The sequence below is a fragment of the Stenella coeruleoalba genome, assembly GCF_951394435.1.
Source record: "Stenella coeruleoalba genome assembly, chromosome: 7".
Lineage (NCBI taxonomy): Eukaryota > Metazoa > Chordata > Mammalia > Artiodactyla > Delphinidae > Stenella > Stenella coeruleoalba.
The window spans coordinates 81125167-81149973 of record NC_137153.1 but is presented as its reverse complement, the minus strand read 5'-3'; the positions used below and the strand labels follow the sequence as shown (position 1 = coordinate 81149973).

The window sequence follows — 24807 nt, the reverse complement described above, 5'->3', positions numbered from 1 at the left end:
AAAGCCTGAGCGCAGCAACGAAGACCCAACACAGTGAAAAATAAATAAATAAAATAAAATTATATTTAAAGAAAGTTTCATACTGCTCTTTCAATTTCTTCTAAGATGTTTGGTCTATTTATATTTTCTATCTTTTGCCAATTTTTAGAATCTCTATTTTTTTTTTAAGTTAGCGCATTTCATCTAGTCTTCCAAAATTATTGGAATGAAGTTATACAACCATATCAGGAGTAAATTATAAACAGTACTCCCTTGTAATTAAAAAGTCTATTTGTAGGTATCTTTCTAAAAATTATTCCTAATGCTAGCTATTTTTCTTTGTCATATTTTCCAAAGGTTTGCCTTTTATTGGTTTTTATTTTAAAAACCTTTTAGTTTCATTGATCAAAATTTTTTTGCTATTTTATTAATTTCTGCTTTTAACATTTAAAATTCCTCATGTCTTTCTTCTAGTTCATCAGTTTTTCTAGCTTCTGAAGTTAAATTGTTATTTCACCTATTTTCAGTTTTCTTACTCCCTGAAAAATAAAATCTATAAAATTTTCTCTAATTCCTGATTTGGCAGAATCCTGTAGGTTTTGAGAAGTAGTTTTTTACTAATTCTAAATAGTTTGTAATTTGTTTTGAATTCCCCTATAAATGAGTTATTTAAAATGAGTTATTTAAAAGGTAATTTAAAAATTTCCAAGTGGACAAGCCTTTTGTTATTAGTTTTATTGTATTATGAAAGCAAACAGGTCTGCATTCTGTACTTTTTTACCCTTATATGAATCCCTTCTATAAACAGTTCATAAGTTTTCCAAGAAAACATTTTGTATTCCTGATGGATAGAAAATATAAAGAATGTTTTGAATTCATGATGGATACAAAATATTTATGTATCTTCCCTCTCCTAACCTACTGATGGGAGGGGGGTGGGCCTGAGATTTTTGTTTTACAATTATTATACAGTAAAAATGATGCTTTTTTTAGGGGGGGTACAGTTCCCTTAAATTAACTTAAGTATGGATTCATGTTACCACCAATACAACCAGAACAAGGAACAGCTCATCACTGAAACTCCCTTGCACAGCCTCTTTGTAACCAAACCTTCCCACCCCAACCCCTGACAGCCACTCATCTAGTCTCTTATCACCACCGTTTTGCCTTTTCAAGAGTATTATATAAATAGGACTTCCCTGGTGGTCCAGTGGTTAAGAATCTGCCTCCCAGTGCAGGGGACGCGGGTTCAATCCCTGGTCGGGGAACTAAGATCTCACATGCCGTGGGGCAACTAAGCCCATGCACCACAACTAAACTAGAGAGTCCGTGTGCCGCAAACTACAGAGCCCACGCGCTCTGAAGCCCACGTGCCCTGGTGAAGATCCCGCATCTTGCTACTAAGCCCTGATGCAGCCAAAAAAAAAAGAATATTACATAAATGGAATCATAAAGTATGTACCTTTTGAGATTACATCCATGTAACCTTTTGGCTTCTTTCACTTAGCATATGACTTTGCGATTCATCCAAGTTGACATATGTATTAATAATTTATTCTTTTTTGTTGCTGAGTAGTATTCCATTGTGTGGACACACCATCATTTGTTTATCCATCCACCTTTAGGAAGACTTTTTGATGATTATGAATAGAGCTGCTATAAACACCACATACATGTTTTTACATGAACATAAGTTTTCACGTAACTTGTGAAACTGCTGGTGTATTTATGTTTAAAGACACTGCCAATCTGTTTTGAGGGACTACATCATTTTGTGTTTCCACCGGAATTTCAGTTACTTTGCATCCTCACCAGCCCTTGGTTCTGTCAGTATTTTCTTATTTAGTGAGTAGCAGTAGATCCACTGATTTGGAAGAGAGATGTGTTAAAGTCTCTCTCATAATTGGTTTGCTCACTTTTCCTTGTATTTCTGTTTTTGCTCTATACATTTTGAAACTGAGTTTTTAGATTGCAGATCCGATTTCAAATAATCTTTCTGCAAAACTATACTTTTTATCAGCCGAAATGCTTTTATTTTCTCCCACTTAATGGTTTTCATCTTGAGTCCTATTTATTGTTTATTCTGAGGTTAACATAGTCACATACACTTTTGTTAGCATCTGCCTGGTATGCTCGTTTACTTCTTTATAATCCATGAAAGTCTTTTAGATTTTTTTTTTGCAAATAGCACATAGTTGGATTGTTTTTTTTACTCAAGCTTAAGGAATTCCAGAATTTAATTTACATTTATTGTGAGAAAAGCATTTGGTCTTGCTACCGTCTGTACGTGTGTTTGTGTGTGTTCCTATTTATCTTGTTTCTTTCTTCTTTCCTGCCTTTTCTTGGATTTTTAAATTCCATCCCCCCTTTCCTCGTGGTTTGGGGGCTATTAAAGTTGTTGACGTATATTTGCTTCTCTCTCCTTGTCTTGGCACACAGTAAGTCTGCATTTCCCTGCTCAGTTGAATTCAGCCGTGGCCATGTGATTTTCTTTGGCCAATGAAATGTGAGAAGTGACATGCATTCATCTAGGCAGAAGCTTTAAGTCAGGGTATGTTGCATCACAATCTATTTTTGCTTGGGTATTGTAACAAGCAATGTTCCAAATAGTGATGCTTCGTCAGCTGGCTCCCAGGTTGAGGGGGACATGGAGTAGGGCTTCTAGCCAATCTGCCAAACGCATACAGAATGAGCACAAATAAACCAATGTTGCTTTAAGTCACTAAGATTTCAGGCTTGCGGCTGAAGTATCGTCACATAACCTATCCTTACTGATATGCCTTTCACTTCAAATATACTTAAATATATTTTTCTATCAACACCTAGAGGTAAACACTATATTCTTGCCTTGAATAAGACAAGATCCTGAACACTGTTCCACTTTCTATATCCTGCTTCCATTCATGTTAAAGCCTAGAATTTTAGCTCACTTCATTTTTATATATGCATAATATTTACTTAGATTTTTCCTTATTATAGGCATCCATGGTGATCATAAAGGGGAAACACAGATCACATGGCATCATCAGTTCCTTTGATTTAAAATCTTCCATGGATTCATTGCTCATACTGATATCTGCACTATCTTATACAACAAGTATTTGTGCACTTACTGTATGCCAACTCCTGTGTTCTTCTAGTCTTTCTTTTTCATAACTTTTATCTTTCATCCCTTTGCAATGCATATTAAGGGGATCTCTCAATCAGACCTTCCATTTCATGAATTCAAGCTTCAACTGAATCTATTCTGCTATCTAGTCCATCTTCTGTATGTTCTGTTTTCACAATCGTATTTTTAATTTCCAAAAACTAAGTATCTTTTTCCTAGCATCCTATTCTTTATGGATGCAACATCCCCATGACTCTTTGAAGATCCTAATTGTACTAATTTTTAAACTTCTGTTTCTTCTAGTAACTACTTTCTTGAACAGGTTACTTTGTTTTAATTTGGTGTCTCCTTTTATGTTAGTGGTTTTCTTCAAATTTGATGATTCTTGGCATATTTATAGATGAGGGCCTAAGACTAAGGTTTGAAGTGCTTTTCCTCAGCCAAATGAGAATTCTGGTTCACTTTCAATGAATACAAATTCTGATTATGGGCACTCTGGTGATTATAAAGGGAGTGGCAGGTCACCGTAACCAGAAGTGTGGCAGCTTATCTTCGGTTCCTGCTTGGAGTCATTTTGGATAATGCCCTTGTTCTCCAATCCCAGTGTTTCCTGTGTCAGGACCCCCACTTCAGAGAGCTGCTTTCTTAGCCTGAGCCTGGTGGCAAACTCCATAATTAGGTACTCCACAAAGAGGTGATTGGAATGGCTTAGCTGTTCCACTCTTCAATTAACTCGTCTTTCAATAATCTGCTCTTTATCTTCTAGGAAGTCCACATTGTTCATTTTCTGGTTTTCCAACTCTGCTATTAATTTATTTTTGTTTTAATATTTCTCCAGTCTTTTCAATGGGACTCTGGAAGAGTAAAAGAATGTGTTCAGTGATCCATGTTAAACCATAAGTTCTCGTATGTAGTTTATAATCAGGATCTTCTAAAAAATTAACCATCTTGCTGATCTTCTGAAAATCAAGTGTTACTATTTTGAGATTAGGGATTATTTTGCAAATATCCATTTGAAATTAGACTGATTCCTGGCCATAGTATTGGGTATGCATACAACAGTAATTTTTGACCAAAAGTAATTATGGCATATTTAGGGCAAGATGACAAGCTCTTTGCTACTGTATCACATCTGACACTGTTTAAAAAAAAAACAGAATTCCTGTTTGCATAGATTGCGTATGCTCTGGTAAACACTCAGCAAAGGTACACAGTAATTTCTCAGTAAAAGTACATGCTCATAAACTCTAACCCAAATGAAAATATTTAATTTCAATTAAGTGACATTGCTTTAGGTTGAGTATTGAAAGTTTAACGAAGCACTGAAATTGTACATATTAAGCAGCAAAGTATCCATATTTATAATTTTTAATGGAATCACTTTAAATGATCAATAAAACATGTAAATATGAATTTTAAAACTATAATTATGTATGTGTATATATGTCTCTGAAAAATCTGTGTCAAAGAAAACTGAGGCTATCAGTATAAACTCATTTAACTTCTATCTCTTCTTACCTCTATTTCCTCCCAAACTTACCAGTATCCATCCAACTCGAAGGATATAAGTGCTTTTTATATACTGTGCAAGGTTTTTTTCTTATCCATATTTCCATGTTTCCCCAATTCTCTAAGTTACTTATCTACATCTTCAGGATCTTCTTTATCGGTTCCTTCATTTCAACATATAAAATATAAGTCCTTCTCATTCTAAAAAATTCTTTTTTGCTAATTATTTTCTCTTTTCATCCAAACTCCTTCAGAGTAGCCTATTCCCACTGTCTTCACTAGCCCTGCCTGGCCGCCCTACACCCTCAATTTATTGCAATCTGGCTTTCTTGTCCACCACTTCACTGAACTGCTCTAAGGTCACCGGGGACCTAACTGCCCAAATCCAATGGACACTTACAGTCTCTGAAGTATGACACTGTCATCTACTTCCTCCTTCTTGAAACTCTATCACCTCTCTCCTTCCCAGAATTCTTTCTCTGCTTATTACCTAAACTTTGACAGTACCCACAATTCTCTGAAATCTCATCCATTTTCATGATTTTAATGACTGCTTGTATGTGCTGATGACATTCAAATTTTTATCTTTCCATGTCTTCACATGCATATCCAGTTATCTACCAGTTTATCTCCTGAATTCTACAGGTGCTTTAAAATTCAACATGTCCAGAAGTAAAGACTTTTCCCCAATTCAGTTCTTTATTCCCTATTTCCAAACTCAATGATACCACCACCCGACCTTAGTCACACAGATGGGGGTCCAGCCTCCGCCTCCTACTTCTTCCTTACTTCCCAAGACCAAGTCTTGCTTGTAATTTTCTAAATACAATTAGAACTTATTTCCTCCCTTCATCTATACCTTATTTCAGACCCCTTTCTTCTTGCTATTACCTGGTCTAGAAGTTACCAAATTGCTGTTTGGTGGAACCAGTTGTTAGACACTTCTATTAAAAAAGGACTCTACAATCAAATATATTTGAGGATGGCTGTGTACCATGCGCCTGCTGTGATGATCCAGAATGAACACTAGCCTACAGCAGCCCCGAGAAGCTGTACAGTAAAGAAACCTGATTAACTTTACTTAAGCCAGGTTCTCCCTTCTGCCGGCCTATAAACCTTTCAGTAGGGACAGGAGAGGAGGTGGCAGCGTGAAAGTCCCACTTGAAAATAGAAAACACTGCTCCTCAGAAGAGTGGGGCATAATTATCTCCAGGCTTCTTCAAATTCCTCATCCATACTGACGTCAGTAGTCTAAAATGCCACCTGAACTTGTCCTTTCCATTCTTAGCTACTTTCTGAGGAAACCAGCTCCACGCACATGGGTGGTTAAGACCCACTCTCCTCCTCCTCGCGGCCTCCTTTAGGGGCACTTGCCACTGCCTGGTGACACTGCACTGATCCTTCAGAGCCTGTGCCTGTGGCTCCGTAACACACCCCTCGCACACTCACGGCTCTGGACTTCCGCTGTCCTCTCTGCCTTGAGTGTCCTTTCCCTTCACCGGCTGACTCACCAGTTTTTCACGAGTCCTTTAAGACTTAGCTTAGGGACTGCCTCTTTCGATGACTTTTCTTTGCCTCACAGCTCCCCCTCTTCTTCCACAAACACTGACCAAACGCCCTGAATATGCCCATCATAGCATGTCACGTGCAGGATGAGACATCTAGTGCGTCTTCCCCTCTCACTCCACTGCTAAAGTACATCTTGCTCATTGTTTCACTCCTCTAACACTCAATACATGACTAATGAACTAAACTGTAGTAGCCCTCTTAGTAACAATCAGGCAGGACCTTCTAGAAGAAATCTGACACTCCAGCTTTTCTCTGATCTCACCTTTCAGTCTGGCTGAACTAAAGACTTATCTGTGCATGTTTACCAGGGAGACATAATTTAATCCAGAGATGTGTCATCACATACTCTTACATACTCTGCCGTTTAAAAATTCTGCTCACGATGGGGGAAGGAGACAGGTGTGCTTTCTGACAGCCCCACTGTTTTGCACTTCTAGTGCTCACTGGCTTCTCTCTCGGTGCCTTCCTTAAACCCTTCCTCTCTTAACAAGGAAACAGGATAACAAAGTAATTAAGAGCCTGGGTTCTGCCTATCTGTGAAACAGAAACAGAACCAGGGGCATAGAGAATAGACTGGTGGTTGCCAAGGGGGAGGGGGTGGGAGAGGGTTGGATTGGGAGTTTGGGATTAGCACATGCAAACTGGTGTATATACAGGATGGATAAACAAAAAGGCCCTACATGGGACTTCCTGGTGGTGCAGTGGTTAAGAATACGCCTGCCAATACAGGGGACACAGGTTCGAGCCCTGGTCCAGGAAGACCCCACATGCCACAGAGCAACTAAGCCTGTGCGCCACAACTACAGAGACTGTGCTCTAGAGCCCGTGAGTCACTACTGAAGCCCGCGTGCCACAACTACTGAAGTCCATGCACCTAGAGCCCGTGCTCCACAACAATAGAAGCCACGGCAATGAGAAGCCTGTGCACTGCAACGAAGAGTAGCCCCCGCTCACTGCAACTAGAGAAAGCCCGCACGCAACAACGAAGACCCAATGCAGCCAAAAATGAAAAATAAATAAATACATTTATTAAAAAAAAGTGGATGTATTTAAAAAAACCAAAAAGGCCCTACTGTATAGCACAGGGAACTATATTTAATATCCTGTGATAAACCGTAATGGAGAAGAATATGAAAAAGAATGTATATAAATGTATAACTGAGTCACTTTCCTGTACAGCAGTAATTAACACAACACTGTAATTCAACTATACGTCAATAAAAAATAAAATTTTAAAAAATTGTCATAAAAATAATCACATAAGGGGGACTTCCCTGGTGGTCCAGTGGTTAAGACTTCGCCTTCCAATGCAGGGGGTGAGGGTTCGATCCCTAGCTAAGATCCCACATGCCGTGCGGCCAAAAAACCAAAACATAAAACAGAAGCAATACTGTAACAAATTCAATAAAGACTTTAAAAATGGTCGACATCAAAAAAAATCTTTAAAAAAAAATCACATAAATCAGAAACAAATGAAACATAAAGAAAGCAGAAACAAATGAAACATAATAAAGCCCATACATTAAAAAAAAAAGAGCATGGGTTCTGGTCACATCCCAGCTTCCCACTTACAGCTGTGTAATTCTGGGCAACTCACATAATGTCTCCTCAGACTCCTCATCTGTAAATGGGGATGGTAACAGTTCCCTACCTCAGAGCATTGCTGTAATCCATAAACCCGGTTAAGTGCCTTGGTAAATTGTTTGATGCTCTCTGGTTATTGTGAATTAAAATATGTCAATGGCTTCTGGCCATACGATTTATAATAGTTTGACAGTTAACCAAATGGTAAAACTATTCCATTTATTATTCCCATCTCTTTTTACCCCTTACCCTGCTTTGTTGTTTATGTTTTCTCCCACCAGAGTGTTAGTTCCAGGAGAGTAAAGGCTTTTTTTTGTTCACTGCTGAAAGCAATAGCACCCAGAAAATTACTGTACATATGAAGCCCTCAGTAAACACTAGCTGAAGAATGGTGCAAACTGTCACAAGGAAAAATACACCCAAACTTTCATTATAATAAAAAAGTAGAGATAAATCTTTCTCTAATGGCTTCCAGTCAAGTATTTTAAAATACCATATGCTATACTAAAAACATAAGTAATTTATTAAAATTTGAAGGCAAAAACATAATTTTAAAAGATTTAGACCTATGTTAGGCGTGATAGAGTATGGATGCTTTCTGGAAATTCACAATCAGATCCAAGAGTATCACTTTCAGAATGTTCTAGTAGACTGCGTTTACTTTTAGTTGTCTTTGATGAAACAGTCACTATTCTACTCTCTTTCTTAACAGAAATGTGTTTTTTCGAAGATTCACTTTTAATTGCTTTATTAACCAAAGAATTATTTTGCCCAATTTCTTTGTTTTTCTGCTTTACAGGTGAGTCGGAGGAGGAATGCAGGTCCTTCCCAGGTTGTTTCTTAGCAGAGTATTTTTTGGTATATTCACCTGCTTTGGTCATTTTCTCTGAAGACCTGCTATTTCTAGATAACTCCTCTTCTTTTCTTTGACTTCCAGTTCCAGAAATGACATCTGCTGAAGGAGGACATGTTCTAGCAATGAAACCTTCAAAAGACTCCTGCCGCTGCTCTGTGACTGGGAACCCCAGGTTATCTTTGGAAGTTTCTAAGGCCTCCTGAGTAGAGACTGGGACCTGGAAGGAGTCGAGAGACAAAGGAATCCTAGTATTACCTGTAATTTTCTGAAACTGGAAGGAAAAACAAAAGACAAGACAAAAATTCAGTGATGAACAAAGCCAACCATTAAAAAGAAGAGTTCAAAACTTCAGTGTTACTCTGCGATATTATTATTAAGACAGTCAATTGATTATTCAGAAGATTTCAGAGCCAGTTTCTTTCTAATTGTATCTTGCCAAGTGATTCTCAACTTAACCTAGCTATAGCCAAGGCTATGTCCGCTATATTTTCAGACTTTGGTGATTGGGGTAGTTATTACCCATTTCCTTTCCCTCACTAAAAATAAACCCTACTCTGTAAGAAAATTAATTTCTTTTCTATCCTCCAGGCACATGTAAACAGTATATAGTTTGTGACCAGACTGTGTTCTCAAGCTTTCAGTTCCCAAGACCAGTCTGAGATTGGCTGAGGTGGGAGAAGGGGGCTCCAAGTGAGGCTGGAGGAAGAGGTGACAGGTTTCCCCTCCCATTCCCATGACCAGGGGAGTCAGTATAATATGTTACCTATTAGGTATGTCTGGATTACTTATTTTAAAAATTATCTATATCAGTACGTGTACCTTCATTAGTGTTCCTTCATTGTAAGCTGACTGCATACAAATAGAATAGAATAGACATTTATACAATTTAAAATTTGGAATATGTTCTCTAATGGTTTCTTTCTTCATTAAGAATAGTTTGCTTTAACTCATAAATTTTCTGAAGAACTTCCAGTCTCCTTATTTACAACAATACAGTATCATGAAATGGGCACACATTTACTAATCTCAGATTTGGAAAGGACTCCAGAGTCTTCTAGTTCCCGAGCATGTGAACTATTAGAGACTGATCATTATTGTTTTCTCCCTGACCTGGTTATTTCCTTTTTGCTAGTCACTCTTAGAATCATTAAGTGCTGTTCTGTCCACTTACTTGGATATTTTGCATTTGTCCTGGGGCACCCTGTTTTGATTCTGATTTTTCTTCTTCAAGTGCCTTCTTTTCTTCTTTAGGTGGACTACTAACAGTAGAATTCATCTGGGGACGACCTAGTAAATGAAAATCTGACTGATCTATACCAGCCATTGTGGCCAGCTGCCCAAGCCTGGACCAGAGGAGGAAAGGAGAAAAGACAAAGGTTATTATAATCACATAAGAGCAGTTTAGATTTCCCCGGACCTACAATCATGAAATACTTCTAAAATCTTAAAAGTCAACATCCTACCCCTGACTACAAACCTCTCTCTCCCCCAAATTCTCAGCCCTTTCCAGATTCATCCTCTAGGACACATCCCATCTCCTTACCTATTACCGCTCCATTTTAAACACTGTCTCACTAGCAGCTTCAACATCTACCACGCACCTCGTCCACTGCCTGTCACACCTCCATTCCCACACCTCTTTACCACCTTTCCTCCAGTTGTGTTTGTTCCTTCCTTCCCAACACCAATTCATTCACTGACAAAACACCACTCCATCAACTATCAATCTCCACTTCCCTTTTTCAGCAAAATTGCTCCCAGTTGAGAACCACTAACCTATATCTTCTCTGCAGATTAATACTAATTTTTATGTCTAAGACAAAAATAACTTTAATTTAAACTTATCAAACAAGCAAATAAGTGAAAGATAGGAAAATTCTTATGCATTCCCAAATATTTTCAATGAAAACTGCCTTCAATTTAGTCTTTACAAAAAACTATACCTACTAATTATTCTGTCTACAGGTTACTCTTCTATAATGGGCTCCCCACTCTACCAAAGCAGGCTCCCCTATCTGCAGTTCTTAAAAAATTTAATTCCTCATTTTAAAAAGTCAACTATATTACCTATAATTACACAAAATATGCCCATGGAAGTGACGAAAACTGCTCCAGTTCCTCAGCAAACTACCATTAGAGTCACAAAGAGAAGAATGCCATGAAGAGAAATGAACTAACCCGGCGTCTTTAAGGAGATCCAAGAAAGCATGGAACTTCTGAAAAGAATTCTCGATGCTGCCCAAAACACCTTCATCATCCAGGATCATGCTTGTCAATGAGTGGGCATGAAGGGCTTCAGACAAAGAGAAATTTATATTTCTTAACTGGGCGTTTTCATGTTCCAGCTATAAAAGAAAACTGAAAATGTCTGACATGATTTTTTCTCATTGTCATCAAAAGTAGCCTTGTCTAGTTTCAAGGAACAAAACTAAAACACTCAAAATGTAATTAATTTGTAACTAACCTAACTCTCCACCAGTAAAGACAGAGACCGCATCACATAATAACCAAAACCCAAAGGCACCCAACAAAGTTTCCTATATAACGCTTAGGTGGTATATAAATAAACCAAAGTTATCATTTTATTAATGATCTTTCACAAAAGATCACATTTCTAACTAGTTCAATTCATAATGGAGCCTCATTCCACATTAGAAAATTACTTGCTTTAAGTTTCCCTTAAATTAGAAAATGAAATATAGAATCTGATTTGGACAAAACATATTACAACTCTGCTGAATGTTAAGAATTAACTTTAGTGAGCAAAATATCTAATGCTTACGTTTAAAAGTCCTAAATCATACCCAACCCAATTTATTAAATGTAGGATCACCAATATTTTCTTTGGCTTCTTGAAAATATTCACCCTCGTGCACTCTTCCCCTTCCGCTCATCATCTATGCACTTAAAACCCCCTGTAAGCTCAACTCTAGTATTTCTCAGAAAGGCCATTATGTTCATGATGCCCCTTTTGCCTTATATAAGCAGGTGCTCAACAATTATTGAATGAGTGTCTGCCAATCCAATGGATGCACTTTCAAAAATTCCTCCGTACACTCACCCTGTGATAAATTATATTTATATAGAACTTTTTAGATTATGCCCTGCTTTCATGTACATTACCTAATGTAATTATCATAGTATATATTTTTATCTTTCATTGCATTCTTAGAAGTTTTCCAATATCTTAAATTTATTTAAATGATTCCCTTTCCTAATTCATTGCCAGGAGAGTCTCATCATGTCTTTTATGTTACTATATATACAGTATATGCACAAAAAGTGCCTTCTTGAATCAAAGAACCATGAACAGAAAATAAGCTAATGTCATATAAAAGCACACACACACAAAACCAAATTTTCACATTTTTAAAAATATGCTTTCTGGAATATAGATCATTAAATACCAGTAAATGCAAAAGTCCATATGATACAACCAATTTGCAACATATTACAGTTTTATATACATATTACAACATATTACATACAAACTATGTGTATATGGCTTAAAATCTAATCAAAATAAAACCAAAACACTCTCAAAAGTGTAAGAAGAAACTTGTTTACCTCACTGACTCGTTTATCAGCCTTAAGTCTTATTACTCTTTCCTCCTTTAACTGCTTTAGGCACTCCTCCAGTTTTTCCTAAACAAACAGAGTAAATATTATGATAATTCGTAGTATAATATCCAAAAGCCTTTCCAGCTATAGGTCTCATCAGGATTTAGGGGCAGAGCCAGAAGTGAACTCAGATTTTAGTCTGCTACTGGTAATATCATACTATGCTAGTGAAATGAATTATCAAAATCTATCAAATTAGCATAGTAAAGATTTATTTAAATCCCACTCTTTCCAACATAAATTTGTGGCAGCCCACCATAAAAGCCATATGTGTATAACATAGTAAGTCAGAAATAAAAAGTTAAGACCAAGAAAGAAAAATTCTATTTTTATTTGTGGGTCTCTTTATAGTAGGAAGTCCTATTAATGAACATGCTTAACATAACTGAATTGCATAATTGCAGATTCAAAAGCATTTTTTTAAAAAAGTAATCACTTTTAAAGCAATTTACAGTCAAGCACTGTTCCTGGAGTTCTCTGCCCATTAAATAATCTAATCATCAAAACCCTAAGGGGGGGGCTTCCCTGGTGGTGCAGTGGTTGGGAATCTGCCTGCAAATGCAGGGGACACGGGTTCGAGCCCTGGTCTGGGAGGATCCCACATGCCGCGGAGCAACTGGGCCCGTGAGCCACAACTACTGAGCCTGCGCGTCTGGAGCCTGTGCTCCGCAACGGGAGAGGCCGCGACGGTGAGAGGCCCGTACACCGCGATGAAGAGTGGCCCCCGCTCGCCGCAACTAGAGAAAGCCCTTGCACAGAAACGAAGACTCAACACAGCCATAAAATAAATAAACAAATAAATAAATTTAAAACCCTAAGGGGGGCTTCCCTGGTGGTACAGTGGTTAAGAATCCACCTGCCAGTGCAGGGGACAAGGGTTCGAGCCCTGGTCCGGGAAGATCCCACATGCCGCGGAGGAACTAAGCCTGTGTGCCATGACTACTGAGCCTACGCCCTAGAGCCCATGTGCCACAACTACTGAGCCCGTGTGCCTAGAGCCCGTGCTCCGCAACAAGAGAAGACACCGCAGTGAGAAGCCTGTGCACTGCAACAAAGAGTAGCTCCCGCTCAACGCAACTAGAGAAAGCCCACGAGCAGCCACGAAGACCCAGCACAGCCAAAAATAAATAAATAAAATAAATTTATATTAAAAAAAACCAATAAGACCCTACGAGGAAAGAATGATCACTAACTCCATGTTATTTTACAGATGAGGAAAACACAGGCAGAGAAGTAGCGTAACAGCCAAGGTCACACCACTAAGTAGCAGAGCCACACTGGGAACTCAGGAAGCTGGGTGCCATTCCTGTTCACGGAGGTGGTAGTCTTCCCATCACCAAGGTCAATGAAATAAAATGAACACTGATAAACTCTCTTATGAGTTTTAAGAACTAAGACACTCAGGTCCTTGAATTGGGGACACTGCTTGCAATAGGCAGAATTCTATAAGAGCCCCTAAGACTCCTACTTACTGAAGTACACAAACCTTCCAATCATCCAATCAAACCCTAAATCTAGGTGCTGGGGTGAAGGGATTTTGCAGATGTAACTAAGGTTCAAAATCAGTTGATTTTTTAAGATAGGGAGATTATTCTAGGTGGATGTGACCTAATCAGGCACCCCATAAAAAGGACCTGAGGGCTTCCCTGGTAGCACAGTTGTTGAGAGTCCGCCTGCCGATGCAGGGCACACGGGTTCATGCCCTGGTCCGGGAAGATCCCACATGCCGCGGAGCGGCTAGGTCCGTGAGCCACGGCCGCTGAGCCTGCGCGTCCGGAGCCTGTGCTCCGCAACAGGAGAGGCCACAACAGTGAGAGGCCCGCATACCGCAAAAAAAAAAAAAAAAAAAAAAAAAAAAAAAAAAGACCTGAACTCTTCCTAAATTGAAGTACAAAAGGGACAAGAGGGAGACTCTGCATTGCTGGCTCTAAAGAAGTCCAATGTTGCAGCAGGGAAGGCAAGCAAGAGGCCTCTAGGAGCTGAGACTGTCCCCCGACTGAGAGCCAGCAAGGAAATGGGGACCTCTGTCCTGCAACTGCAGAATCTGAATTATGCCAACAAGCCGAGGAAGCTTGGAGGCATTCTTTCCCAGAGCCTATGGATGCTAACACAGCCAGACTGACATCTTGATTTCAGCTCTGTGACCCACACAAACTATGGTGAACATCCATCGTTTGCGGCTCAATGTCTTATACTTAAATTTCACGTGCGTTAACACTCTCAGGAAGGACCCCACATGTTCCCGTGTGTATCTGAACAGGAAACCCAGTCACACTGTGCCTGGACTTCTGACCTATGGAACTGTGAGCTAGTAAAATAGGTACTGTTTGCAATCAGTAGGAGTGTAGTAAAAGAATTAATATTCTACTCAACCTCCAGGTTCGTGAATAAAATAAATGATTGTCATTGTTTTAGGCCACTGTTTCGGGGTGGTTTCTTATGCAGCGATACACAATCAGAATACCTACACTTGTGCAAATAGTACGGTATATTTATACATTTTAACTGCTTTGAACAATCACTTAAAGAATGAGGAACTCTATTATATGCCATCATTGGGAGAGGAACTGGTATCACTTTCTGGAGAGTGGCTTTTGGTACCTAACAACAATCCTACATCAGGAGTATACCCTAAGGAAATCAAAGATGTGGGCAAAGATTTATGTACCAACATGATGTCATAAGATTGTTTATAACCAAACCCTAGAAGAAAGCTAAGAGCCTCCAAATTGGGATTGGTTTAAACAAAAACAGCTCACCGTATGAAGGAATGCGCTATGAAGCCACTAAGAAAAGAATGACAACAGGTCTCAACCAGAGTTAATGAATGGGCTTCAGGAGTTCTACATTCAAAATGTATCTGTGCGTTTTTCCTGGGAGATGGTGCATAAGCTTCATCAAATTCTCTGATGTAGAAGAGTATTTAGTGATAAGACAAAGTATTTTTCATACTTTTTTAAGACAAAAGAGCAGATCAGGTGTGTGTACATGCAGAGGTGGCTTTTATTTCCCTCAATAAGTTGTTCATTGCTTTCAAAAATTTGCTCAATGAACAATTTTTTTCTTTTTTTTTGCGGTACGCGGGCCTCTCACTGCTGTGGCCTCTCCCATTGTGGAGCACAGGCTCCGGACGCGCAGGCTCAGCAGCCATGGCTCACAGGCCTAGCTGCTCCGCAGCATGTGGGATCTTCCCAGACCAGGGCACGAACCCGTGTCTCCTGCAACGGCAGGCGGACTCTCAACCACTGCGCCACCAGGGAAGCCCCTGAACATATATTTTTATATTTAGAACATATTTTAAAAATTGACAGTCTAATAACTTCAAATTCTTTAATGTTTCATTACTAAAGCCAGCCAAGTTTTCAATGGCGAAAAAGGGAAAAAAATTGCAAAATTCCTCTGCTTTTAATATAATGGTTTAATAAATCTTCTAAAACTGATTTCAAAGAAATTCTAAACAAATAAGCAAACAAACAAAAAAACCTCACCAGTCAGAGGAAAGTAGACTAAATATTCCTGACTGGTTCTAAATAGCACATCAAAGTGCAATTACATGAAATAGTTTCTCCCTCTAGTGGAGGGAATTAGAACACAGTGTTAAATTTTTGTGAAAAAGTGTACCCTCCTCCTACAAAGTATTCATAATTCATGTCCCTTACATGGAAATATGGAACCAAAAAAGTTAGAAAGTAAAATTGCTTGATATTGTATTACTTAAGTAAGACTAATGATAAGGCTTTGGAATAATTTTCCTTCCTGTCATCTGCTCTCCTTCCTCCCTTCTGTACACTGGCTAGGGTGATTTTTCTGGGACAAAGCTCCCATCATATTGTATATTAAATTTTATGTTCAACTTTTTTCCATTTAACATTGAAATAAATCATTTCTCATATAATCAGGGGATTCACAACCTTGATTTTTTTTGTGGGCTACAAAATATTCCACTGAGTGGGTTTACTGGTTAACCACTTTACACATTTAAATTCTTTCCAACTTTTCAATATTATAAGACAAAATAACCGTTTTTATGCATGAAGGCTTTTTCCATATTGAGAATGACGTTCTTGCAATAAATCCATAAAAATGAGTTTGAGATCAAAGCAAATGAACATTTTTAAGGCTCTGAGGTACCTATCTCCAAACTTCTTTCCAAAAGATTTCTAAGATTTTATACTGCCATCAGTGATGTATCACTTGGTATATAACTTCTACTATAACTGTTGGCTTACCTCCTCACTTAGAGTGCAAGTTATTTGAAGAAAGGAGTGTATTTTATTAAGTGTTTATCCCCAGCACCTGTGCCTAGCACAAAGTAGACGGTCAATAAATAATTGCTTAATAAGGAAAATCCCTGCCAATACAAGATGTATGTGTATGAAAGATAGACTGTATGTTTTTTTCTAACTGGATAGATGAAAACTTGTCATCTTCTTTAATGTACAATTTTTTTGCTTATAATTAGTAATTAAGTTCTTTTAGATTATATTTAAAAAATTCAGATTCTCTGAGGCAAATGGGCCTGGCCCTACCCATTAGCTATATAACCTTGGACAAGTTCTGTAACTCTAGGTCTCAACTTCCTCATCTATAAAATGGAGATAAGCTCCCATATCACAGAGCTCTCGTGAGGATTACATGAATTAAAACACATATAAAATTAGAAGAGTGCTTGGTACATAGAATATGTTCAATTAATGCTGAATGAATGAACATGCGAACGCAAACAGTAGTGAAGGGCTTAAAATGAAATGGTCTCATCCCACTCCCACATCCAGCACTCAAGAAGCGACCGATTCTTTAAACAGGTTTTTAACTGTAAAATACGATATGCGTACTGAGAAGCGCACAGAAAAAAACTGTCAATGTGACAAATAAAAAGAGAATCCTTACATAACCACTACTCAAATCTGAAAGTATTGATACTTGTCAGCATCTCAAAAACCCCCCATATCCTTTTCTCATCACAAGCTCCTTCCCTTTTCCCAGTTAAACACCATCCTCATTTCGTGACAATCATTTCCCTTAACCTGCATGCATCCCTAACAAAATAGTTTAGTTTGTCAACATCTAACTTTATGTAGAGGATCATAGTATATGAAGTCTTTTCTATCTTATTTCTTTCACTCAACATTGGTTTACAAAATTCATCCACATTGCTGCCTGTAGCTCTAGTTCATTCAGTTTTATTGCTTGATAGTTTTCTCACTGTACGAATACACATAATTTATTTAATATTTTTTTTTTTTTTGCAGTATGCAGGCCTCTCACTGTTGTGGCCTCTCCTGTTGCGGAGCACAGGATCCAGACGCGCAGGCTCAGCGGCCATGGCTCACGGGCCCAGCCGCTCCGCGGCATGTGGGATCTTCCCAGACCGGGGCACAAACCCGTGTCCCCTGCATCGGCAGGTGGACCCTCAACCACTGCGCCACCAGGGAAGCTCTTATTTAATTTTTGACTCTTAATGGACATTTGTATTTTTTTCAGTTTGTGCTAATGCAAATAATGCACACGAATCCTGCTGTACCGGTTATCCTGGTGCATTTATACAGGGCGGGGGTGAGGGCTGCTGGGTCACGGGGTATTTATACACCTTCAGGTGATGGAGAGTGCTAAATGCTTTCCAAAGTAGTTGTGTTGATTTATACTCCAGTATAAGCAGGGTAGAAGATTCCCATAGTACTCCAGGTTTACAATACCTGATACTACCACACTTTATTTATGTATTTGTCAATCTGATTGGCATGTAGTTTCACTGGTTTTGACTCACTTTTCTCTTATTACTTAATGAAGTCGTATGCTTTTCCGTGTTTACTGGCTGTTTGGATTTCCTTTTTTTATGAGGTTTAAGTCAACTATTGTTATTTTTAAATTTTTAAATTATTATTTATTTATTTTTGGTTGTGTTGGGTCTTCATTGCTGCCTGCAGGCTTTCTCTAGTTGCGGCGAGCAGGGGCTACTCTTCCTTGCGGTGTGTGGGCTTCTCATTGCGGTGGCTTCTCTTGTTGTGGAGCACACGCTCTAGGCGCGCGGGCTTCAGTAGGTGTGGCTCGCAGGCTCCGTAGTTGTGGTGCACGGGCTTCGTTGCTCTGCGGCATGTGGGATCTTCCCGGACCAGGGCTCAAACCCATGTCCCCTGCATTGGCAGGTGGATTCTTAACTACTGCGCCACCAGGGAAGCCCAACTATCGTTATTTTGAATTCTTCTCCATTTCCAAGTAATACTCTTACATAACTATTTTCTCACTAAATTTGAGGCATTATCTGTTAAGTTTCTAATTTACTAAGTAAGGGTTTAGTTCCTTTACACTCTTTCCTATGTCCACACTGCTCAGTAAAGTTATGTCATCATTAGTTATTCCACTGTTCATGATCTCTTTGACTTGTAGTGATATACTTAAAAACCTACATTGTTGATCAACTATAAACTCTCTCAACATCACGCTTTGTAAAATGAGGACATTCATACCATCTTCCCTTTTTTCTACCTCCTGTCTACCTTCCAAACCTAGCTTTTACATTCTCAAAGTTGAAATTTATATTCTGTTCTATGTGCAGTTAAGTCTTCCGTTATTTGAGAGTCAGTACGGAGTAATGTTTAAGAGAACAGGCAGAGCGCCTAAACTCAAAGCCTCAATTCAGCCCTAAATTAGGTACAGTCTGGGCAAGTTCCTTCCCTGCCTTAGCTTCCTTTTCTGAAAAGTGGGAATGATATTAGCACCAACCTCATAAGGCTATTCAGAGGATTAAATGAGTTAATATATGCAAAAACACTTAGAGCATAATATATACTAAGTACATACTAGTACACAATACATTTCAGTACATACCAAGTTAATACTAATACATACTAAGTATAGTTTAGGTTAGTTATTTGTTATTACATGCAAGTTGACAATAAAAGCTGCAAACCAAGATAGTATTTCCATTATTACAATTAAATTAATATTGCCCACTGCAGATGTACTGTGTCTCTGTGTATAGACTATACCTCCTTCTATACTGTTTCAGTGTCACTGCCCTTGTGTAGGGTGACCACATACCCCAAGCTGCCTTGGGCTGTTCCAGTTTATACCTGTTGTCCTGATGTTACAGCATTAGAGCGCCTCCTTACACTATTGAAGTGTTCTGGTTTGGACCACAAATTAGGGTGGTCATTACCCCTGTGTGTCACTGAAAAGGGGGACATCTATAGTGTCAAGTCTAAGTGGATTCTTCTCTTGCTCACCAATGGTAGGTTAAAAATCAAGCATAGTTTAGTTTGCTTCATGTTTATGTCAGTATAGCCTTTCCTCCTCTGGAGTTCAAGTTCCTTCTCCCCTTCCTCTCCCTCCTCCCTTCCAACAGTGCCTAATACCTAGTAAGTACAATATGTCTCAAGGTGTTTCTAAGCTCTTAATCACACAATCTCAATAGAAGCCTCTCAAATCTAAACTAGCTGCTCTCTGCACTGAATCCCCTATTACCTTCCTTCTTGGTTTATTCCCTCATTTTGCTGGATTATTTCTATAAATAGCTTAAGGTGTAGCACAGGAGGTAAATTTTTCAAATTACGTACAAAATATCTTATTCAGCCTCCACTTATGACTGATAGTTTGGCTAGATACAAAACCATAGGGTGAAAATTATGTGCCTGAAAAACTTTGGAGGTATCTTTGGTGCTGATGACAACTATGATAAAGTCAGATTTTAACTTATTTTTTTAGGTGACCAGTATTTTTCTCTCTGGAATGGATGTATCCTCTCAGTAGTTTATTCTATTTTATTTTTTCAGTATTTTAAAATTTCACAATGAAGGGTGTCTAGGTATGAGTCTATTTTTGTTCATCTTGCAGCTATTTTCAATCTGAGGCCTGATGTCTACTTTCAGCTGTGGGGAATTTTCTTCCCCTTTGACAGCTTCCCTCCATTTTTTTTGTGGGTCTAAAGTTTCTAAGAGTAACATGTTGGATCTCCTAGATGCAGCCTCTCTAACATATTTCTATCACATTTTCCATTATGTCTTACTTTTTTATATACTGAGAAATTTTTTAAATTCCTACTGAATTTATTTCAGCAACCATATTTTCATTTCCAAGAGACCTCTTTTGCTTTCTGACCATTCTCTTTTTAATTAACCCCCTAGTCTTATTTTATAGTTGCTAGCTCTTTTTAAACCTCTCTCAGAATACTAATTAGGGGCTTTTCTTAAATTATTTTGTTCCCTAAATTGTCCCTGGTCCTACTAGGATATGCTTTCACTCTTTTTCCCCCTCTCTCATGTTGTAAGCTTTACTCAACTATCAGGCAAATGATATTTATTTTCTATTTAAGAATGAGCGCAGAAAGCTCCCTGAAGTCAACGACTGATTGGCTTCTTATGCAGGAAGAACCTGGGAGTAACTGTAATAGCATCCCCCCGAAACACTCCTTTCTAGGGTGTAAAAACTCACACTAGCTGCCTTAGTTCTCCCCAGTTTCACTGTTTTCAAAATGAAATCATCTCATTTCAGGAGCGTGAGGGCGGGGCTGGGAGTCCACTCCTCCAAACACAACCCTTCAATGAGCTCCCCTATTTGAGTCACGCTTTTAACTAACTCCACCCTCTCTCCTACACGCGCATCTGAGCACGGAGCTGCTTCTGCAGGTGGGGTCAGATTCCTCCTCAGTTGAAGGTGGTCCGTGTGCATATTCTAGGTGATGGTTTTCCTCTGTTCTACTGCTTCAGTTTCACACTCTTCCACTTGTCTTCCGTCTTTCAAAACTATGTTGAAATCTCTTGATTGTTGTGGGCTTATATACTTAAACACTTTGATACCATCATTTTAGTGTATTGTCAAAACAGACAAGAGCTGAAAGGGTTCTCAGTGCATATTCTGAATCTGCTATTCTGTGGTCCCAGTGTTTAAACTTCTTGGTCTTCCCCAGTGTCTATAATTGCTTTTAGAAATACAATCTCCTTGTCTACTCGTGAAGGAAATGAACACAACACATGTAAAATGACAAGGAACGCGGGTTAGATGCTCTAGGGTCTTGTCGTACTCTGCAACTTACTAATAAACCACTTACGTGCTACAAATTGTAGGTGCTCATTTATAAAACAAAAGGGGGTAACTCTAAATGAACTATAGATTACTCCTACTCTAACATTTCATAATTTTCTAAGTTCTTTTCTTAAAATTTCTCTATATTATCATTAATTTTAATTAAAAAAATAAAAATCTAACTTTCTCTTTTGAAAATCAAATAGTAATTTCCATAGTCCTACAATAATAGGATAATTAGTTCTGAAACCTGTCAAGTTTCATGTTTCATATGAAAAGAAAATCATATTAAGTAATTTTTTAAAATTAAACATGGACTTTGTAGCACAAAGACAAGGTCCCCCCAAATGGTGTTCCCTTATTTACTAGAAATTTTCAGCTCTGCATTAAAGTTGAAATAAAATAAATGTATTATTTTTGAGGTTCAAAAATTTGTTATGAAAATCAATTTTTCTTTTCTGTCCATACAAACAAAAGTATGGAATGACATTAGATATCAGGTTTATTAGGTAACATAATGTAGCTTCTTGATATTTTTTATTTTAGGAAAGGAGAATATCAACCTTAAAACTTTTTTCAACTTTACTTTTATTTAAAATGAGATCGTATTTTCCTCTTATAAAAAGAGAGTTCAACTAGAACTGCCAATTTTCTCATCTGTAAAACAAGAGCACTGAATCAGCTGACTATATTCAGAACTTAATTTCTTTATTGTATGATCACTAAGGTTCTCCCTAAACCTAATATCCTAAGGTTCTAAGGAAAGAAAAATATATTACTAATGACATGTTTTGATTTTTATTTCTTAGAGTTCAAATGTCCACCATTCACCTTGGTCTAAGCTTAAGGAACCATTCAAGGGGATACAATGCAGATGGGAGGGGAAAACAGAACCCTCACACAAGCTATGCAGTGTTGCAATAAGGCTTCCACTTGAAAAATAATCTTCTCTATAGCTTTAAAGTGATAACTTTGTACCTGCAATGCTTCTTGTTTCAAATTGATTTTCTCTGGCTCTTCCTGAATACTTTCTGAGGAATCATCGACCTCTTCGATTTCTGAGGAGGAAGGACTCTCTACTGTCACAGTCACAGGAAATTCTGACTGCTTGAAGAAAGAAGACAAGATTGTATAAAAGATAACACAAGCAGATACCAAATATTAGAGAACATTTAACAAAAGTGATCTGAGGTATCATTATTTATAAATGTCTCTCACTGCTCCTTAGTCTAAAACAGGCAATGACTAAGTAAAATTACAGGAACTTATTTTTGCTATGTTACTGTACAGACCTCTGTTGTACATGGTTAGGATTAGTAATGGGAATTGCCCATATTATTTTATTAAGTTTCTTTCGCAGAAGCCAAGTGAAGAGCCAAGGTAAACATTTTTCTCAGATCAACTTTATACTGCAAATGAAAAATTTATTCTTTACCATCAGACAAAAACAGTCTGGAAGAAAATGTAGTTTTTCGGAGGAGAATTCATCAGTAAGGGGACTGATAAAGAATCAGAAGAATAATCAGAAAGTCAACATATCTAAGCTGTGAATAATAAACATTAGAATTTTAAAAAATAAATCACGTACACATACACAACTAAAACTGACCCATCAAAAATTTCATCTTCTCATCACCCTTAAGTCCAAACTAGTGTAATAGTAATACAATTCTCCTGTCAAGCTTCACTGCCACTGCAATGTTGTTCAATATGACATTTCCAAACATTTAAAACCTGACCTGGTCACAACTCCATAAAAGTCTACAGATCATAAAGAAGTGTACTGGGATTATATAACTACGCAGAAGACAAGTCACTAGGACATCATTTTGACAACAAGCAGCAAACCCTGCAGCATAGGAAAATCCCAAAGGTAGAACGAGGCACACACCCCTCCCTCTGGGCATGCAAGGGCAGGACTGACACCCAAGGTGCTCTTCTCTCAGTCTCAGCAGTGTTGCCTTTCACAGAGCAACTATGCAGTCTCCCAAGACCACTGGGAAGGAGAATCTGATACTGACAGTATTAGCTTGCCATGAGGCCAAAAGAGAGGGAATGTGTGTGGCCTTGGTGAGAGAGCAGAGGTTTGGTATATGTTGCTTTATATTGGCTTTAAGATCAGGAATTTGTACATATAGCCCACAAACAACATTTCTTGAAAACATATGAACATTCTTGAGTATGACAGCTCCATGTGAGGGGTCAGAAATGGCAGTCAAGTTCGTTTCACTGGGTAACAGCTGATTTGTGGACCGGAGAACAGGCTTCCTTGTTTACAGACATAACCACAAGGCTGCCAGTTGTGTGCCAAATCCACACAACTACACAGTGGCATTGGGAGAGCGACCAGACAAGTTTTAAATCGATTTATTTCAGAGAGGGAAATGCTTCTTGTAAGGCTCTGTCAGTTTAAAAAGCAAAAAGAATGACCATCCCCCTTTCCCAGTTCAACCCCCTATATATTATAAATATGATAGCTACATACCTGCAACCGATTACATACATCACGAGCTTTGATGAATGGAAAACCCCTAAAAAGATATCAACAAAATGAAGTTATATCTTGATGTAAATAATCACCAGTTAAACCCAGTTAATACAACTATTTAGTATTATGTACAGTATCCATACAGAATTGTGTATGAAAATAAGCTCAAAAGAAGGACCTGGAGGGCTCTGCTATGGAGAAAACTGAGCAGAATTCAGCCGACTGGCTTGGTAATAACTCTCTGAACTGCTGAGAGGCCCCTTCAGTTCCTATGTTCAGGATGGTTGAGATTTCAGGCTCACTTCTTTAACTGGTGATATTAATCATTCTCTAATTTACCACTCCATGTGACAAGGATGGACCTGACATGAAGTGTCTCAGAAAGAAGATAGGAAACCACAGCGTTGTTAAACTCAAGGGCAAAGACTGGGGATTCAACACTATAGTTTATGCAACAGCAATTCACATTACCATTTGCAAAAAAGTAGTCGGTTGTCCAATGGGGATTATAAACATCCATTTAACATGAGCAACTGAACAGATATTTTACACAGTAACTACTTCAAGTACTATTTAAAATCAATTCTCTTTGTTTTCTTAAGCAATTGTTAACCTCCAATTTCGTGAATACTACCAGGTAAGTCACTTGAAAATAATCTAGAGCCATCTATTTCACTTAACAAGCCTGAAGCTATAGTTCAACAATTTTATTTACAGTTCTATGACAAAAATTACTATGAACAGCTATCCCCTGGATAAGTAATCAGCTAAAGCTAGTTTGACTCACTAAAGCTGATTTACTGAGTTAAGCCAGTTGGTTTAGAATAGATCTACTCCATATTTCTTTCTTTTTTTTTTTTTTTTTGCGGTACGCGGGCCTCTCACTGCTGTGGCCTCTCCCGTCGCGGAGCACAGGCTCCGGACGTGCAGGCTCAGTGGCCATGGCTCACGGGCCCAGCCGCTCCGCGGCATGTGGGATCTTCCCGGACCGGGGCACGAACCCGTGTCCCCTGCATCGGCAGGTGGACTCCCAACCACTGCGCCACCAGGGAAGCCCTCTACTCCATATTT

At 38.4% G+C, this 24807-nt stretch overlaps 1 protein-coding gene across 5 annotated transcripts in view; it reads right to left on the bottom strand.

The window, feature by feature from the left end:
• Positions 1-2861: 2861 nt before the first annotated feature.
• Positions 2862-24807, bottom strand: part of CEP78 (centrosomal protein 78) — a gene marked incomplete at its 5' end in the record, with an annotated part of 37597 nt that continues 15651 nt past the window's right edge. For 2 of the 5 annotated variants that reach the window (XM_079927168.1, XM_079927164.1), the window contains 6 exons: positions 6814-8877; positions 9778-9949; positions 10785-10951; positions 12174-12251; positions 22227-22355; positions 23734-23779. In XM_079927168.1, the coding sequence (XP_079783294.1) occupies positions 8317-8877; positions 9778-9949; positions 10785-10951; positions 12174-12251; positions 22227-22355; positions 23734-23779 (1153 nt within the window). In that variant the 3' untranslated portion in view covers positions 6814-8316. Of the gene's footprint in view, positions 3943-6813; positions 8878-9777; positions 9950-10784; positions 10952-12173; positions 12252-22226; positions 22356-23733; positions 23780-24807 lie in introns of those variants that run through there. The other 3 variants (XM_079927167.1, XM_079927166.1, XM_079927165.1) reach the window with 3 other exon arrangements.